We start from the raw sequence: 21003 nt of genomic DNA, 5'->3' as shown, positions 1-21003 counted from the left end.
CGTGACGTCTAACCCTCTTACGTCATAATGTGACGTCAATGTAATGTGACGTCTTCAAATGTTAGAGTTTCTACCACAGACATACACACGCACAAACACACACACACACACACGCACACACACACGCACGCACAGACAGACAAAGTTACGATCGCATAGGCTACACTTACGTGAGCCAAAAAGTGTGTAATTTAGTATTGTTCTGTTCTATGTTTTTTCGACGCTGACGTCATTCCCTGCCTACGTCAGTCATTTCGTCATATATTCATTTATACGCTTGCGGCTTCGTGGCAGGCGGAAGAAAAAATCAGCCAGATAAGTTTTCGTTATTAACTGTTTGTCTGTGCACTTAAAAGACCGTTGGGTCGATATATTTGTGAATGTATTGTTTTGTCAATAACAAACGTTCCAACAACCTACCTTTCTTGTTTTAATTTTTTTTTAATTAAAGTAAAGCATATGATTATAATTATATGACGCACACAGCATTCAAACTGTTGTCGTTGCTCTGTGATTGTTTGGAAGGAAGCAAAATGAACGACGAAAAAAATAAAAAAGAAATTTAGAGTTGTGGTGGATTTTTGCTGTGACGAATGCGCACGCGCACGCATATAGGTGCTTGCAATAATGTGCACGCGCACACAGATAGTCCACACGAACGCATGCATGCATGCAGGCAAGCATGCACGCACGCGCGCACAAACATATACTGACGAACAAACACACTGGCGAACACCCACACACACACACACACACACGCGCGCGTGCGCACATACACACATAGACACACACCCATACACACACACATACACCCGTAGACACACACACACACACACACACGCATACACGCTCACGTAAGTCACTCACACACACACACACACACACACGCACACGTTCACGCACACACTCAAACAACAATCAGACCGACACTGTGCATTGTGACTGTCACTGTATTTAAAGAGTGGGAGATCTTAATCTCTACAATAACAGCCAAGCTGAAATGTGCCCCTCCACCACGGAATGAGTCGTATGTCACCTTTGCATGATTTTTCATATTTTTACATATTCCTAAAGATTTGTTTATGCTCTATCCAGTGGTGAAAACCGTTTTAGAAAAGAGCGAATACTTTTCGAGTTACAAGCCTGTGACTAAGGTGACCCTCACACTGTTACCAGACATCCCCCAGACTTATAATTTATTAAGCCCAGCGCAGAATCGCGCGAGGTGACATGCGACTCATTCCGTGGTGGAGGGGGGCACAAATAGGGACATGGCCCCAAATATGCACCACATTTTTCAATGCTGATAACTAGCTCGTGTTTTTGCGATGAAGTTTCATTTTGTATTTGCTGGTTGTTCTCTCTTTAGTTAACCATTAGGCCTAATGAATCAATCAATCAATCAATGAGTCCTATATCGCGCATATTCCGTGGGTACAGTTCTAGGCGCTCTGCAGTGATGCCGTGTGAGATGAAATTTTATACGCCCAGTAGATTGCAGCCATTTCGGCGCATATTTACCTTTTACGGCCTATTATTCCAAGTCACACGGGTATAGGTAGACAATTATTAACTGTGCCTAAGCAATTTTGCCAGGAAAGACCCTTTTGTCAATCGTGGGATCTTTAACGTGCACACCGAATGTAGTGTACACGGGGGGGATTCGGACACCGAAGAGAGTCTGCACACAAAGTTGACTCTGTGAAATAAATTTCCGCCGAACCTGGGATCGAACTCACAAATCCAGCGCGCTACCAACTGAGCTATATCCCCGCCCCGCTAATGAGGGCTATTAGAGTGGCATTCAGCAACAATTAAATACTGAAAAAAACCACAACTGGTCCATATTAGGAGCCTGGGTGCCTTATATGGAAAAATAAAGAGATCTGCACGGTCACTGTAAAAAGTCCCCGTTATCTGTTTTGTTTTCTATTTGTTGAATGAAGTTGGTCCATATTAGGGGACACACAAATACTTTGGGATTTTGCGATCATTTTTTTTTTTGCGCCAGAAATTCGGGGTCTACATTGTAAAAATGTAACAAATAGCTGTCATACATAGCGATTTCTGTTTGCTAATGAACAGCTTTGCCTATGGACAGAAACTATTCCGTTAAATTTAGAGTGAACGTTGCCAACAGTGTCGAGAAGAAAAACAAACTAACAGTTTTGTGGTTTGTGCGTCTGCAACAGTTTTGACATGTGCAAGTTATTCAAAAAGGGTAAATGTAGCGATTGAAATTGCTTTGAGCGCTCTTCCACCAATAGTTTCTCAGAACATGTCATTGAGGTGGTCCAAATAAGGAGCCGGTCCATGATAGGGGCCCTTCCCCTAAAAATAAAAATAAAAAAACAACATATCGTATCCGGTGGAGCTACACCAATGAGCATCTCATACCACGACATTCTGTAAAGAATGACACATATATCTTCGCTCTAACGAATGGTTTATGATTCATGAATGAATTTTTATTATTTCCCCACGAACAGTGCCACCACCAGGGCTGACGTCATTCCAACGATGACGACAACAAAAACACGAAAGCAAATGTAATCCAACGTGATGGCAAGGTCCTTCCACGTCAAGAATGCTTTGCGTTCAGGTTCACCGCTCAGAAGTTTGTCTCTCAGCATGTGATTATTTGTCTGTGATTTACCGTTGTTAACGATGGCGACATTTACATCTGGAGACATCCATTCACTTGAGAGAATGTCATTCTCCTGAGTTCCATTTGGGCTGAGAATGCTGGATGTTTGACATTCGTGACGTAGTTTGTGGTCGTTACAGTGATTCTGTGCGTCATCAGTGTCGAGGGTGACGTCATTAGGTTGGCTGACACCACAGAGTCTGCGCATCCAGAAGGTGAAGGCTGTGACCTTTGGCCCCATGACCCCGACCTTGTGGTAGAGCTTGAGCAGACAAACCGTGGCGACGACAGAGAGGGCGGTGGTGACGCTGTAACAGACACGTTTGCAATTTTGCATGCAATGACATTAAATACTAATTTTAATTTCTGACCAAAATATTGCATTTTACACATATGGAGACAGCCTTTGTTCTACGAGATTGCGCTAGCGGTCCATGTGAACAATGGCTACTGTCGAGATCCGTGCCAAATGTCATAATTTGGTCAAACATGTAACGAACATCTATGTAGCTATTCATTTGAATTACATTATGTTTTGTATACATTTTTTTTGGATTGAACGCAAACAAACATACACTCTTTTGGAGTCCCTGCCAACTGCCTAAACTGTTTTAATCGGCCTCTGACGTCACAGGGCTCGGAGAAGGGCAATACAATATTCAATCGATACGTATACATTGCGTAGAAAACTTGTTTTTATCTTCTCGCTTTGCTTTGATTTAATGATCTTAGTGTAGAGGCAGAAAATAGGAGAAGAGAGAACATATTCACAAGTAAAAACTTTGGCCCACCTGAGAGAGGTGAGGTAGGTCATGAGCAGTGACACCTGGAGCGATGACCTGGGCATTGCGGTGACCAGCACGGACAGGTTGACGGCGAAGGCGAGCAGCAGAGACATGCTGAACGACATCTTCTCTCCGCACTCCTGGGGCAGCAAGAACACAAAGCCAGCCAGCAGGGCAAGCAGCACGTTGGGCACCACCAGAGTCAGCGTGTGGAACAACCGACGTCTCTGTAACGCAATATCATATACACTGAACACAAAAAGTTAAGGATACATTTTCAGAGGTACAGACCCATGCCAATTTAAAGGAAAGTTTTTTCAAGATAACGGCGAGAAGTGTAAAGATGTTAAATAGCAGGGTTTTTTGGTCAGAAACTCTGCCTTTTTTCTGCTCAAATAATTATGGTTTTCTTGGATTTGTGCTTTTTTGTGTGTGTGATGACCCAGGACCTTTACCACACCCACCCTTAAAAGTTGTGATGTTTGACGGCATGATTCACTTTGAAATGTCAAAACAGTGATTAGAACTGAACGTTATTTCACTTTTTGTTTTCACGACATTGACTTGTTTTTGAGTCTTACTTAACAGGGCATACCCATACCTAACGCGCTGTCAGGCTCATATAGTGTGTGAAAGAGAGTGCCCGTAAGTTGGAAAAACGGCAAGAATCCTGGGTTTAAACGTGCTTTTGATGGGTATCCGCAGCCGATATGCAAGAAATCTAAAAGTAAACAAAGCAGCATCTCCAAATTACGCAGAACGATGACAAAGACACTCATCTGTATTTGTTTCAGAGACAAACGCTTTAGAGACAAATGTGACATGCATGCAACTGTGTGTGCTTAGCAAGGGATTGTGCCACTACACATGTGCCAATTAAGTTTCAGAAACATTCCCTGATCATTCCCTGATAATTCAGAATTGTTTCTGTTGTTGGTGGTGGTGGTAGTGATGGTGGTGGTTTTGTTGTTCTTGTTGTTTTTGTTGTTCTTGTTGATACTGGTGTTGGTGGTGGTGGTGCCGGGTGGTGCTGGTGATGTTGGTTGATTGGTTTGAGTTGTTGACCACAGAGTTGGTCACTGCTTTAGGATTGTGCTCTATGCTGTTATTTCTCCAGCTTACCTCCAGATGAAAAGAGACGTGGTACTTGGAATAAGGGCGATCATGGAACATGAAGGGATGGCTTTTTTCCGTTACACTGGTCAGCCTCCACTCCGAGTTCTCCACGTAGTACGCTGGGTCAAGCTGGGTGGACAGCACTGTCAGAAAAACCTGAAATAACCATTGAAACATGCCGAATGGTTTGACTTGCATACGCGCACGCACGCACGCACACAGATGTGTACGTATGCAGGCATACGCGCATACAGACTTGTACGTATGCACGCATGCACACACACACGCACACACGCGCACGCACGCACTGTGAAGGAAATCAAACAGCTAACAACTGAGTCATGCCGAGTTAGCATTTGTTCCCTCCACAATACACGAAAGCCAACCAGATACACGTGGAAAGTGTATTGCACGGAGATAACTCAGCTCACAAACCTGAGACCAGTTGACTTCGTGAATCGGAGCTAGTTTAGCAGCACAATTGACGACTGTCCATCGAGGAGAAAGGTCTCGATGTTAATCGCGCGGGAGGATAAAATGCCCGGAGAGAATGCAGTAGAAGGTTCCAGCCCTTACTTGTGTTTTCGGAGACGCGATCGTCAAAGCACTTTAACAGGTAACTTTAATAGGCATTCGAATATCGATATTTTGTGTATCGCGTAAGCTGAACCGATTAACATTGCAGAAACTAGTTCGTAGAGGACAGATTGTAAAAACAAGATGTCCGCTCTTCATGTTTGTGCAGTGCGTCCAGTAACCTGTCCATAAGAAGAAGTTTGCGGCCAGATATGCTGGGGAAGAAAAATAATCTGAGAACCCGCCGAATATCTTATTTCTATGGATCAGTTTAGCTGAAGTTCGACGGGACTTTCACGAAGCTAGCAGTGAGGTTACAGTCCGGATAGTTGGACCCGAGAGGTCACAGGACGAAGTGAACTGGTTAGGTCGAGATCACCAGTCGGAGAATTAAGTACACCGCTACTTTTTCAAGTGAAGGACACATCGGCAGTTTTTGTGTGTGCTCTAACTGAGCTAAGCCATGTTCAGGAGAACCTATTTAATTAAGATATGATTAGTGTTTAGCATCTAGATCAGATGGTTGCCGCAGTCTGGTCAGAATCATAACTGTGAACAGTGACTGTATGTTTTCTACTTACACACTTGCCGTGTGTTGGTACTGTGGATATCGTGTGCCTGTGATTTCACGGACTGTGTGTGGTTTTTATATTTAGTCAAGTTTTGACTAAATATTTTAACATCGAGGGGGAATCGAAACGAGGGTCGTGGTGTATGTGCGTGCGTGCGTGCGTGCGTGTGTGTGTGTGTGTGTGTGTGTGTGTAGAGCGATTCAGACTAAACTACTGGACCGATCTTTATGAAATTTGACATGAGAGTTCCTGGGTATGAAATCCCCGAACGTTTTCTTCATTTTTTTGATAAATGTCTTTGATGACGTCATATCCGGCTTTTCGTGAAAGTTGAGGCGGCACTGTCACGCCCTCATTTTTCAACCAAATTGGTTGAAATTTTGGTCAAGTAATCTTCGACGAAGCCCGGGGTTCGGTATTGCATTTCAGCTTGGTGGCTTAAAAATTAATTAATGACTTTGGTCATTAAAAATCTGAAAATTGTAAAAAAAAATAAAAATTTATAAAACGATCCAAATTTACGTTTATCTTATTCTCCATCATTTGCTGATTCAAAAAACATATAAATATGTTATATTCGGATTAAAAACAAGCTCTGAAAATTAAATATATAAAAATTATTATCAAAATTAAATTGTCCAAATCAATTTAAAAACACTTTCATCTTATTCCTTGTCGGTTCCTGATTCCAAAAACATATAGATATGATATGTTTGGATTAAAAACACGCTCAGAAAGTTAAAACAAAGAGAGGTACAGAAAAGCGTGCTATCCTTCTTAGCGCAACTACTACCCCGCTCTTCTTGTCAATTTCACTGCCTTTGCCATGAGCGGTGGCCTGACGATGCTACGAGTAAAATGGCATTGCGTTTCATTCTGTGAGTTCGACAGCTACTTGACTAAATATTGTATTTTCGCCTTACGCGACTTGTTTTTATATTTAGTCAAGTTTTGACTAAATATTTTAACATCGAGGGGGAATCGAAACGAGGGTCGTGGTGTATGTGTGTCTGTGCGTGTGTGTGTGTGTGTGTGTGTGTGTGTGTGTGTGTGTGTGTAGAGCGATTCAGACTAAACTACTAGGCCGATCTTTATGAAATTTGACAAGAGAGTTCCTGGGTATGAAATCCCCGAACGTTTTTTTCATTTTTTTGATAAATGTCTTTGATGACGTCATATCCGGCTTTTCGTGAAAGTTGAGGCGGCACTGTCACGCCCTCATTTTTCAACCAAATTGGTTGAAATTTTGGTCAAGTAATCTTCGACGAAGCCCGGACTTCGGTATTGCATTTCAGCTTGGTGGCTTAAAAATTAATTAATGACTTTGGTCATTAAAAATCTGAAAATTGTAAAAAAAAATAAAACTTTATAAAACGATCCAAATTTACGTTTATCTTATTCTCCATCATTTGCTGATTCCAAAAACATATAAATATGTTATATTCGGATTAAAAACAAGCTCTGAAAATTAAATATATAAAAATTATTATCAAAATTAAATTGTCGAAATCAATTTAAAAACACTTTCATCTTATTCCTTGTCGGTTCCTGATTCCAAAAACATATAGATATGATATGTTTGGATTAAAAACACGCTCAGAAAGTTAAAACAAAGAGAGGTACAGAAACGCGTGCTATCCTTCTTAGCGCAACTACTACCCCGCTCTTCTTGTCAATTTCACTGCCTTTGCCATGAGCGGTGGACTGACGATGCAACGAGTATACGGTCTTGCTGAAAAATGGCATTGCGTTCAGTTTCATTCTGTGAGTTCGACAGCTACTTGACTAAATATTGTATTTTCGCCTTACGCGACTTGTTTCTGTCTACCTCACGGGTAGCGATTTTGATACACTCAGGGTAATATTATGGTTAGTTTGTGCACGGGATTTTCAAATCTGTCTTCAAACCTGTGAGTACCCTGTTTTGAATATATATAACCCTGATATCTTTCTATTATTCATGATTGTGTGTATGTGTGTGTATGTATCATAACTGTATCCTTGAATTTACCCAATACAGTGGAGGGAACTTATAATTGGAGTTGTTGTTTGTTACTCAATGATAGCATAGTAGCACATTTACATTCATTCACTCGCACGCACGCACGTACTCTCACACACACACACATATATACACACACACTAACACACGCTCATTCAAGACACGATGCTAGTAAAACCAACGATAAGCAATATTAACTAGAAAAATGTCAGACTAAATAAATATCAACTTAAGGTTATTTACTCGAACGTTTAAGTTTTGACAAAACAAGACATTCACAAGTACAGCACCCAAATGGTCTTTATGACGAACAGACAAACAACAGAATAATTATGAGACAAATGAAATAAATGAGAACAAAAAGTCAAATATTGTTACACCCAGTTTGATATTGTGAAGCGCGGAGAGCACAGAACTGTTCTGTGGTTCGCGCTACTTAAGTGTTCATTATTATTATTATTAAAATTAAACCGAAATGTCAGTCAACATGTACGGCCTCTCATCTACCTCTGCTTCTGAACTGGTCCACATACCACAATACACGTCTGGTTGTCGAACGGGTACTTCCTATCACCTACCTCTGCCTCTGAACTGGTCCACATGCCAAGGACCAAAGTGCACGTCTGACTGACGAACGGGTACTTCCTATCACCTACCTCTGCCTCTGAACTGGTCCACATGCCAAGGACCATAGTGCACTGTGACGTCTGACTGTCGAACGGGTACTTCCTATCACCTACCTCTGCCTCTGAACTGGTCCACATGCCAAGGACCATAGTACACGTCTGACTGTCGAACGGGTAGTACGTGATATCCAGGCTGCACAGAGTCTCCTTGACCCCGATGGGCACCCAGGTCACGCGGCCATCCCAGGACACAATGGCAAACATGGCGTGTGAGTCCTGCAGGAACACTTCCCCCACAGCACTGTTGCCGATGGAGACTGTCTGTTTTGTTGCAAAGTCAATCGAATTTTGCAATAAGTAGTTATTCAGGTCTTGCGGTCCAGTAAAATGTTGTTCAGGAATGTAAATTAGAGAGAGAGAGGGAGAGAGAGAGAGAGAGAGAGAGAGAGAGAGAGAGAGAGAGAGAGAGAGAGAGAGAGAGAGAGAGAGAGAGAGAGAGAGAGAGATTTGTTTTGATATTGTCGTCCTATAATCTTGACTATTACGAGTGGACTATTTGCGCCTCGATAATGTTATTTATGTTCTTACGTTTTATGTTGTATATTGTAATGCTGTGTACACCACACCTTAGTTTCTCCTCGTTGGGATAATAAAGTGTTCTATGGCTATGTCTATGTCGTGTGTAGAGGGATAAGCTTTAAATCAACTGGACGGAGTCTAAACAACAAAGTGACTGGGTGAGATGAACACATTTAAAGAACAAAATAATTATGTACTCACCAATACAAGAAAGCACATACGTACAATACTAAATCAAATTTTCGCTTATGGAAGCTTCTTCAGGACATACAAACAAACACAAAGGGAAAGAAAAAGCGAAAGCAGCACGAAATGAAAAAGGCATGAAAAGAAGATGGAGACGAAGTCCACTTTACGAAGTCTACTTCTCGAAGCTGGCTACACTAAGCTTTGGCACTGGATTTTCGATAAAAAAAAGACTTCGCGAAGTCGATTTCGGGCTCAATTCTGGACCGTCTATATGAGAATCGAGGCGTACAGGACACATACCCCATGTAAAAGTCGAAGCTGATTTAAAGATGCCATGAGCGTGACATCTTCCTTCTACTTGTATAGTTATCGACCGAACGCATTTTTGCATGATATCTGTGCATGCCCATAGGTTGTATATAAATCAAAGCTGGTTTATAAAGAACTTTATCCCCGAGTACGCTAGTACAAGGGTCCAGCAGACTTTAATTGTCTGTGTGTGTGTGTGTGTGTCTCGACTTAACAGCTTATTGCTGGGAAACTACTGGGCGCAGTTCGTTCAAAAGTTGATACACTAACTTGATAATAGGTCCGATTGATCGTATTAAAACTTCATAATGTTACCTGGGACCTAAATGCGAAATAAACCACAAAAAAACGACTTGGCGGCGGGGGGAATTCGCGGAGCCACAGCCAGCCAGGCAGTCTCATAGAACAGCCGAACGCGTCACACATTGACGAGAAATATAGCGTCATAAAAAGATTACGTCACGGTCAAAAGTCTTTGACGTCTTTTTCTCTCGCGCGGTGTGTGTGTGTGTGTGTTCATTTTGTGCACATGTGTTAGTGTTACTGTGTGTGTGTGTGTGTGTGTGTGTGTGTGTGTGTGTGTGTGTGTGCGTGCGCGTGCACGAGTCTGTACTCGTGTGTGTGTGTGTGTGTGTGTGTTTGTGTGTGTGTGTGTGTGTGTGTGTGTGTGTGTAAGAGAGAGAGATAGAGAGGAAGAGAGAGAGAGGGAGTGTGTGTGTGTGTGTGTGTGTGTGTGTGTGTGTGTGTGTGTGTGTGTGTGTGTGTGTGTGAATGTGTGTGTGTGCATTTTCACTGTGATCAAATTACAAATAAAAGAGAAAGGCCAGTCACCACGCACATCCTCGGCTCGCATGCAATGTATTTATATAGCAAAGGGAATGCCTGTAATTCACACAGATCAATCACTTGGTCTTAAACGTGCACAAGACAAAAACTTTCATACTGGGGGAGCGAGCCAATCTGAAGAGTACTCGGGTCCAGCGCGAGCGTTTTTTTTATCCTACATGTATACGTGAGAGAGACACCCGTGAGATAATAATCGTTCAAATCACACGTGTGTATATCATGTAAATGAGGTCATGTCAAGCAAGTCTGGACCTGTTTTTCCACTGCTTATGATGCCAAAGTCACCGAGACAAACGTCATTATAGATACAAAAATTGCGCTCGGTAATTACCCTCGATGAATCTTTAGAACTAACACGTCACGCCACACTTTCAGAGTGACGTTTCTTTGATTTGACGTATTAGATTGCACGAGGCTTTAGAAGAGATCGAGGTTCCAAAACAAGCGTCTTCAATTTAGCTGCCTCGACTTCAGGACATTTTCAGTATAATACATGTAACTACAGTATGCAGGATAAACAGAATACTACATGGCTTGCTGTTTCGTACCAGATTTACACTCGTTGCTTTTTCAAATAGTGAACAGCTCGCTTTCGCTCGCAGTTCAATATTTAAAAAAAAAACCTCGTGTAAATCTGGTACGACACAGTAAGCCATGAAGTATAATTCTCTATGTGTTTTTGCATTTGATTGGTGTTTGAAGCAGTTCAAGCATCTGCTGAAGGATTATGAGCTGACCAATACTGACCGGTGTCCAAATCATTCTTTCGGGCAGCTCTATGGCGTCAAGACCATCGTAGTCATCCGGGTCCCACGTCAGAAACTCGTCAATCCACGTCATACTGAGCCACGAGGAGTGACGTAGTGTCTGGTAGGCTTCGTTCACCTGTCAAAGAGCATAGATTATATTTGTACCATATGACACATAATACCTGCCTGTGTGTGTGTGTGTGTGTGTGTGTGTGTGTGGGTGGGTGTGTGTGTGGGTGGGTGTGTGTGTGTGTGTGTGTGTGTGTGTGTGTGTGTGTGTAGAGCGATTCAGAGTAAACTACTGGACCGATCTTTATGAAATGTTACATGAGAGTTCCTGGGAATGATATCCTAAACACTGTTTTCATTTTTTCGATACATGTCTTTGATGACGTCATATCCGGCTTTTTGTAAAAGTTGAGGCGACACTGTCACACCCTCATTTTTCAACGAAATTAATTGAAATTTTGGCCAAGCAATCTTCGACGAAGGCCGGATTTCGGTATTGCATTTCAGCTTGGAAGCTTAAAAATTAATTGATGACTTTGGTCATTAAAAATCTGAAAATTGTAATAATAAAAATAATAACGGGTATTTATATAGCGCCTTATCCGAAGTTCAAAGCGCGTATGCCGTGTGAGATGGATTTTTTTACACAATATATCACGCATTCACATCGGCCAGTAGATCAATAGCCTATAGGCGCTGCATCCACCTTTCACGGCCTATTATTCCAAGTCACACGGGTATTTTGGTGGACATTTTTATCTACGCCTATACAATTTTGCCAGGAAAGACTTTTTTGTCAATCGTGGGATCTTTAACGTGCATACCCCAATGTAGTATACACGAAGGGACCTCGGTTTATCGTCTCATCCGAAAGACTAGCACTTGAACCCACCACCTAGGTTAGGAAAGGGGGGAGAAAATTGCTAACGCCCTGACCCAGGGTCGAACTCGCAACCTCTCGCTTCCGAGCGCAAATGCGTTACCACTCGGCCACCCAGACCATAATTATTTTTTTGTTTTAAACGATCCAAAAACAATTTTATCTTATTCTTCTTCATTTTCTGATTCCAAGAACATATAAATATGTTATATTTGGATTAAAAACAAGCTCTGAAAATTAAAAATATAAAAATTATGACTAAAATTAAATATCCGAAATCGATTTAGAAACAATTTCATCTTATTCCTTGTCGGTTCATGATTCCAAAAACATATAGATATGATATGTTTGGATTAAAAACAAGCTCAGAAAGTTAAAAAGAATAGAGATAAAGAAAAGCGTGCTATCCTGCTCAGCGCAACCACTACCGCGCTATTCTGGATTGTCAATTTCATCGCCTTTGCCGCTAGCGGTGTACTGACGATGCTACGAGCATAGGGTCTTGCTGAAAAAAATGCATGGCGTTCAGTTTCATTCTGTGAGTTCGACAGCTTGACTAATTGTTGTATATTCGCCTTACGCGACTTGTGTTGGTGTGTATGTGCTTCTTTGAAGGTTCGGAAAAGTACACCTGATAGGGTCGTCGGACAGCATGTACAGAGGATTTTTTTCCACCTACACCTTAACGATTTTAGTCAGAAGCATTTTCAACTTTAGCCAGAAGCACTTACAATTTTAATCAGAAGCACTGACTCGGGAATGATTTAACGAAAAATCAGCCACCGCGTACCGTTGACCGAGTTCCACCGTGAACGGTCCGCTTGGGATTTGAACTTTTTGAGCTGTCAAATTGGAGAGAATTTTCAATTACTATAACGGCTAGTGGCACAGGTTCATGCAAACATATCAGACAAGGCGGGATACGAAAGGTGTGACTACTGGCCGTTGGCAATGTTGTCAACACTACTTCAATAATGATTTATACGTTGGAGGACAGGAAAATTATGTTTGTGTGTGTGTTGGTGTGTGTGTGTGTGTTTGTGTATGTGTAAGTGTGTAAGTGTGTGTGTGTGTGTGTGTGTGTGAGTGTGTGTGTGTTTGTGTGTGTGTGTGTGTGTGTGTGTGTGTGTGTGTGTGTGTGTGTGTGTGTGTTTGTGCATGCATCAGAATCGGTTGTCATTAACTCACCTCATGAACAGCCACCACCTGTATATACAGAGAGACGTTGGTAGCCGTTCGGTGTGAGCGAACAGGGCGAACATGGGGCTTGTAATTCTTCTGCAGCGCCTCCTCCAAACGGTAGTAGTTGGAGTCACGAATGTCGTCATCACTAGCGGTTTGATGACGTAATTGTGAACGGTTAGTGTTTGTTGCGTCAACAAATGTCGCTGAGGTGGTTCTCCGTGATATCACAGCCAGCGTGAAGAATTGGCTGAAAAAAACCACTGTCGCTTTGTTTGTGATGAGATTCATTTTGACTGAATTTAAATTAGCTACACACCATCCCATCTATTGCACTGTATCCAAATCCTGTATTGTTTTTCTTTTTGCGAAACATCTTGAAGAATGTCTGGAGCTCCCTTGCAACTCAAGTTTTCAACTGAAGTTCCGCAGTTTGTGAGAGAGAAAAAAACGACAATTATTAACTCAAGGATGATTTTGTGTCTGTTTTTCCCAGACCAGAAGAAAAGCAGTTGAAGTTAAAAACCCGTAATTCACCACAGCTTGGTATTGCCCTGGCACTCAGGTTCAGTTTGGAAAACGCACGCCGAAAGAAACTCAGCACGAAAGCCTAGATGTGTATGGTATTTCACTTTCACGCATCATTGGATCCTTCAAGACGGGCGTAACATCTGAGAGAATTTGCAGGGGTTCATCATCACAACACACAACACTTCGAATAACTTTCAAAACCCAATGCCGTGTATATATTCTAGCGGAAAGGCTAACGGTGGACCTTTTTTTTTTTAAACAGCAAAGCATTTTATATATTTTATTGTGCTTAATAAGGAAACTTGTTTAGTACGATTAGTACTATATTGTGTTAAAAGTGTTAAAGTACTATTCTTAATCGTTTTTTCTCTACCCTTGTAACACACTTTTTTTTCTTCAAATTTGTTTAAAAAAAAAAAGTAAAACGTTTGCCACGCACAACATATTAATTTTGTTCAAGTGATACGACAAAGCATGGGTACATTTCAACCAAAGAAGCCTCAGTGACGCGCCACACTGACATCTCTAGCCAGTCAGGTGTGTCGTGTACGTACTTGTCACACCTGTCAAGATCTGTTTCACTCCATTCTTTTGTCAGAATCTGTCGAATGAGTGAGACATTGTGAAGAAGAACGAAGAACTAATATATTAAAACATGATGTTGAGCGTGGGGCTCTTTCGAGTATAAATTGACGTGGTTTTTTTTCTTGATTTTTGAAAATGTAGGCCTACGTATACAGGGCTCAAATCGCGAAAACTGGAAACAAGTCATTTTAACAGAAGATAATTGACTCTTACTAATCGTCATGAACACAATTTTCTTTTGAGAAATATATGAAAGTGGATTTGATCATGTTATTTATATCAAAACATCGTCCACCACCTGGAAGGACTATACATGTACATTTGAAAAGTAAACTTGTTTTGCATGAGCGCAAGAAGGTTGGCAAATAAACCTTGCACATAATTATGGGTTTATGATAACACGTAACACTGCAAATGGCGTTTGAAACGTAGTACCTATTATATTTTCCCTTTGACAATAACCACTATTTGATACCACTGCGGCAAAACAATGTGTTCGGCCCGACACTAAAACCGGAGAGAAAAGCACAGCGTGTAATGCAAAACGGACTGACAATTTGAATAGTGAACGACAGAAGCAGAAAAAGAAGATTACAAAATTATCGTCTGTTAGTACTTTACCACGCAGCAGGTTTCAACTTCGAGCGTAGGCTCATAGACTTATGGTTTGTTATTGCACCACACTAATGCCCCGGTCTCACATCTACGAATGTCACCCGACTTTAGGTAGTCGACTGGAAGTCGGAAGAGGTCGGAGAGTTCGTGAGAATTAGCAATTTTGTTTTTGAAAAGTCGGTTAGTTCGGAAGGCCCTTCAGACTGTTTTGAACATGTTCAAAACAGTCGGAAGAGCCTCCCGACTCAGACGAATAGAAATTTGTCGGGTGGTTGTCGTAAGCGTGTCGGTTTAGTCGTAAGGCGATTCTGATTAGTCGTAACGGTAGTCGGAAGACTCGTAAGGGTGGTCGGATTTGTCGGTAGCATAGTTTTGAAGTGTTTAGTCCCGACTTCCCCGACCATCCTAACGACTCTCCCGACTACCGTTATGACTAATCCGACACACCTAACGACAAGACCGACTATTGTATAGGTAATCGTTCAGCGATCTGTCCTACCACGAATCTGGTAATGCAAACTCAGTTGTACTGACTTGCAATCTTCCACTCCAGTAGGGAACTTTCACTCTTTGTTAACATTTGTGTGTGAAAATCCAACACCTTTCAACGCAATCTTAGTAACAGACAGACAACAGAAACATGGATTTTTACTAAACATAGACATTTCTCACACAAATTCTTCAATAATTTGTTCTTGGCAGATTAACTTATGGTTTGGTATTCCACCACACTAACAGGTCCTCCATGCGCTCACAAAGTTCTTTTCTATCTGACAACACATGTATTTCTTTTGAATACAATATTCAATTCTATACGATCTGTCACAGTTTACAAGCACAACTCTTTGCGGCACATGTATAGGTAATCGTTCAGCGACCTGTTCTGCCACGAATCTCGTAATGCAAACTTGTACTTGTACTCTTCCACTCCAGTACAGTACTTTTACTCTTTGCAAATACAAAAGTAAACATTCCGAAGTGGCTTATTCTAACACGCACAAATCCCTTGTATGTACAGTTGATATTGGACTATTCAGACAGCTGCCGTCACACTTTGTATACTACGTGCGTCGAACTCGAGTCACTTAACGCAAACACCGTAATTGCTGCCAGGCGAACAGAAACCAAGTCTGGCACCAATATTTGATTCTGTTCTGACCGTCCGAGACCGAACAACTTGTCTTTTGCTTGCTCGCAGGAATATATCGATCGGATCAAATTAATTCACCCTTACGACCAAAGCAATAACGCACGTTTAAAGACCTCTTATCGTTGTGTGTGTGTGTGTGTGTGTGTGTGTGTGTGTGTGTGTGTGTGTGTGTGTGTGTGTGTGTGTACATGCGTGAAAGTGCGTGTTTGTGTGCGTGCGAGCGTGTGTGTGTGTGTGTGTGTGTGTGTGTGTGCGCGCGCACGGTTTACTCGTTAAGTCTTGTTGTCTAAACTCACAATGCAATGCATTAATTGTCAACACCTGTGATTCAACTTGAATCAGTCTCACAGTTCAAAACGTTCCTTCTGTTTGCTGTTTATTGACACTCTGCCGACAATATCGCATTGAATATGGTGATGGTTGATGCATGTACAGTTTCGTAATAGTTTGTTTTCATTTCGTAGCATCAGCATCGAAAGGAATTATTTTATTGCACAGCTATTCTTGAGACAATACTGTTTTTGCTTGAGTTTACTGACAATATTTATTGTTGATTGTGTCGTAAAAATGGTAAGGTTAGCTAAATAAACCTTTTTCGAGGTTTTATTGTATATCAGCCGAAGCTGCCCACATCGTATTTGTTAGTTTGCATGTTTGGTTGTTTGGACATCAATAAAAACTGGTCACAATTACTCAAGTTAGCTGTATTTTAATGAAGTTCATTTTTTCCGCAAGCTTAAAATGTGTCCAGAGCTAAACTGAGTTTAGATAGACAGAACACATCACAATGTGAATGGTGAAACGACGACACTCAAAAATGCTACCCCCAAACTAAATAACTCCGTAATGACGTCTGAATCTTCTTTTTTCGTTACCCTTCAAGACAGAAAAAAAAGAACTACACGTACACACCTTTCACCTTGCGTCACCCTTGTAGCAAGATATTGACTGAGAGGGGAACACCCGCCTCACAATAATATCAAACACTCCACGCAGGTGAGAACCATTATTATGTTGCACAAAAGCGTTTCCTTCGCAGACAGCGAGAAATGAATATTGGTGCAGATGCTTAGCTGAAAGTGCAGGCACCTGTGCAGCATCCACCCCCCCCCCCCCCCAAAAAAAAAAAAAAAAAAAAAAGAGGTTCTGGGACCATCAAAGACAGGAACTCCTAGCATAGTATGGGGCCACGGATTTCATGCAAGAAAGTGTTATGAGGCTTCCTTGTTCTTTTGCTTATTGCTGTGTTGTGGCAAGAAACAATTGCTTTGTAAGATGTTGCTTTGTCATCTGAAAACTCTTGACCCATATATAGTGCTTCTTGTGCACGTGTAGATAAGTTTGTTCCTTTCTGAGGGTGGGGCAGACTGAGTGTTGCGGTCTTGGCGGAATTTTGCTGACTTCATATAATACCATATAATACATAATATTTTGGATATTATATCACTAATATATTATGAATGACGCTGCAACTTCATCTGAGAACTCTTGAGCGCTTTGTTGTGACATTAGCACGAACACATTTTTCTTGTTCTACTGAGTTCTTCAAAACGCTGACAGAACCCTATATATTTTCTTTGTTTTGTTATTTTCTTTTTCTTCTCCAGCAATGACGCTGCATTTCAAAGGTCTAGCTAGACTTTTTCACGGGATAACACTATCCCTCCATGGGGACCCATGTACCAACAATCCAGCCTAACTATTCCTGTTCAGAGTTGGACATTTTTGATGATTTTTTAAGTTATTGAGACATCCCAGTGCACTAAGGGATTTATAGAGCAAATCGAGAAAATTCATTATTGAACGAAGCGCATAGCGCTGAATTCAATAACTATTTTCGAGATTTGCTCTATAAATCCCTTAGTGCACTGGGATTGTTTCAATAACGATATTGTCAGTACCGCCAGAGAAAAAAGAAGATTCAAAACGCACATTTTGCTACGCGCATTTGGATAGGCATAGCTGTGTGGTCAGGTCGTGTAAGATCTACTTTTGTGTGGGCTGTCTCAAGTGTGTCGTGTTTTCGTCACACGCAAACTCTTGTTTTAATTTCTGTTGGTAAATTCCAGTGTAGCGTTAAGCTAAACAGTGACGATCTTTCATAGAGACCTCATTTGAACTCGGAGAAAGGACTGTGTTCTTAGTTATTTGCGATTCGAAACCTTCAGTCGAGCTTCGACGGTTTGACTGTGCAGAGTGACTCCCCTTGAATTGAATCCAAAGACTGGTCGACGGTTAGCACATTTTCAAAATAAATGTGGTATGTTTCTCGTGTTGTATCTTCACTCATCGGGGAGTCTGGTACTAAATATGAACGGTAAGAATGCTCTGAACCCTACACGTATTATATCCCCATCGTTTTTTCGTTCACATTTGCCCAACATGTTAATTTACTGAGCGGGGTTTATGTCGTCTGCTAGGCTAGGGCAATCGAACCACTGCAGTCTCATTTCAAAAACAAAAAAGTTGCTCGTCACGTTGCACTGAGTCTCAGCACGCATGAGGCAGGCTGGTAATAAATCTTATATATGGTAAGAACGTTCTGAACCCTACACGTTTTCGATTCCGATTGTTGTTGGCCTTGAAATAATAATTCGGAAACCATTCATTTACTGAAGCGATGCAGTCGTAGTTCAGTGTAGTCTGCTACGTATGACAGAGTCGATCGAGTCAGTCGACTTCCAAATGCTTGTCTAGCTGGTACGTTATCGGAATAACACTTGTGTTTTCTGTTAGCCGCTGGGAATTGTATACTAACTCATCATTTGGTAATGTGGATAATAAGCTACATGCCACTAACACGGCATATGAGAAGAATCTATGCAAGTCGAAAATGAGATGAGACACAGCGGCTTCTATTTTTAGATCAGTGGGCTTCACTGTGGCACAGGCACATGCAATCTGTCAGAAAAAAAACCCACTTCCTTAATTGAGCCGCAGGAAATTTATGGTCATTTGGTATTGTGGAGAATATAAGCTACATGTCATTAATTAATTCTGAGGATGAGAGTACAGTCTCGCTTAGGCAAAGGGCGGAAGAATACGCTCTGTGGAAAAGTTAGCGCACTCCAAGAGTGCGCAAACTGTTTTAAGCGCATCGCCATTAGCCAATCAACTGGTTCACATCAGTCATGTGACACCAGTACTTACTGACAATTTAAATTATTAATACTTTTATTTTTAAAGAAATTAATTCACACTCTGCATGGAAAGCAATTTGACTGTTGAGTTTTGGTATGTGTCTACGAAGGTGGATAATCTTATCCCATTTAAAAAAACCTGACCAGATTTGAGATGGTGAGTCAAATTGTGTGCGTACATGCATGCGTGTTTGTGTGTGTGTGTGTGTGTGTGTGTGTGTGTGTGTGTGTGTGTGTGTGAGTGTGTGTGTGTGTGTGTGTGTGTGTGCGTGCGCGTGCGTGTGTGTGTGTTGTGTTGTGTTGTGATGATGTAATAGCATCAAACGCCAGCGTAAGGGTTATCATTTCTGCTTCCTCGTGCATCCCTTGGAGCTCTGATGCCATTCTGTCAGGTTTTTCTGGAAAGGTTATTCCAGCGTCGCGGACGACGCTGGTATCTGCGGTCGGGAAGACTTTCCACGAATTTGCCTGCAGGGCGCCGCCATGTTTTCTGTGCTCGACTGCGAGCAGACCACAGGCACATTACACCCAAAATTCTTGTAGGCATACACAGACGCAACATAGCATATACAGACAATAACACCCACAACACTTCAACTGCATATGAAAGGAATAAAAATAAATCCGCAAATCAGTCGCGCACAAAACACCAGAAAGAAAAACAAGGAGTACCAAAGCGGCGTGCAGAAACTAAACTGACTCGGAGACTGAGAAGAAACATTTATCACACGATGTGGATAGCAAACATTAAAATAAAACAGATAAGTCAAGCAAAAAATAAACACAAATATCGAAAACACAATAAACAAAGGTAAAGAAAATCAAAACTTGACTAAATATAACAAAAAGAGATGCTTGCCGACAGTCAGTGTGTGTGTGCGTGGTTTGCCGTGTGCGTCAGCGGGGTGTGTGTGTGTGTGTGTGTGTGTGTGTGCGTGCGCGTGCATGCGTGCGTAGGCTACGTTCTTGCGTGTGTGCGTTCGAATGAGAAAGAAGAGAGAGAGAGGATTGAACAATGAGGTCACGTTCTCTGTCACATGAATACATATACACACACTGAAGGCTACTTCGGACACGAACACTTGCCAACAACTGTGGTTGGACATGCTTTTGAAATGTAATATTTTTTCGACATGATTTCTGGACATACGAATCCCGCTGTGTTGCCTACTGATGTTGCGAATGATGAAGGTTTTGAGTTGACTGACCTTGAGGAGGGATTGCATCAGGCGTTTATCGTCTCAAATTATATCCTTGCTACTTTTCAGGAGTCAACTATTGCCATTCATGGTAACTTGGATAGTCAATGTTTTTATTTGTTTGATTCCCATCAAAGAAACAGAAATGGTAACCATTCTTCAAATGGCGCTGCAGTTTTGATGTCATCAAGTTAATTCCTTTGCAGAATTGATTGATTTTCTCAAAAGCCATTATCAATGTGTTTATCAATTAACACCTGTTCATTTCTGTCCAACTGCAATGCAAACTCAATGTGGAGGAAACAAGGATTCATTACAAACAAGTCATCCCTGTACATCAACAGATTTATGTACCTCAATCAATACTGCTAGTATGAGTGACAGGAATCTAAAAGAAAAAACAACCAAACGCAAATGTACTACTACTTCTACGACTCGTTTGAATGTAAAACAGAAATGTAACACTATCTGTGACAATGACGGTTCTACGACTCGTTTGAAGGACAGTATAGATCGAACCTTAACCCACAACTACGACAATTTGTGTCAGACTTTTTTGAACAGGAAAATATGCCTCTGTTCAACAGTAACCAAAACATGGAAGATGTTTTTGAAACTTTACAGAAATGTAACACTAGCCTATCTGTGACAATGTTGCTTTTGAATTGAACCCACATTTGTTGAACAGGAGAGAATGTTCCTGTTCAACAGTGCCC

The 21003-nt window shown here is 41.5% G+C and overlaps 1 protein-coding gene across 2 annotated transcripts; it reads right to left on the bottom strand.

Moving 5' to 3' along the window:
• Positions 1-1262: 1262 nt before the first annotated feature.
• Positions 1263-15896, bottom strand: LOC138964353 (acetylcholine receptor subunit alpha-like). 2 transcript variants are annotated; one of them, XM_070336283.1, is made up of 7 exons: positions 15471-15896; positions 13074-13738; positions 10995-11132; positions 8439-8645; positions 4555-4704; positions 3439-3659; positions 1263-2955 (listed from the first exon to the last, which is right to left on the bottom strand). In XM_070336283.1, exons 2-7 carry the CDS (start codon positions 13392-13394, stop codon positions 2472-2474), a joined length of 1521 nt encoding a protein of 506 aa, XP_070192384.1. In that variant the 5' UTR covers positions 13395-13738; positions 15471-15896; the 3' UTR covers positions 1263-2471. The 2 variants fall into 2 exon arrangements, with proteins under 2 accessions (XP_070192384.1, XP_070192385.1); XM_070336284.1 differs by lacking the exon at positions 15471-15896 and having other exon boundaries at positions 13074-14850.
• Positions 15897-21003: the final 5107 nt, after the last annotated feature.

Source organism: Littorina saxatilis, linkage group LG4 (genome assembly GCF_037325665.1).
Source record: "Littorina saxatilis isolate snail1 linkage group LG4, US_GU_Lsax_2.0, whole genome shotgun sequence".
Taxonomy (NCBI): domain Eukaryota; kingdom Metazoa; phylum Mollusca; class Gastropoda; order Littorinimorpha; family Littorinidae; genus Littorina; species Littorina saxatilis.
The sequence above is the reverse complement of the archived record's forward strand: the minus strand, read 5'-3'. Positions and strand labels throughout refer to the sequence as shown.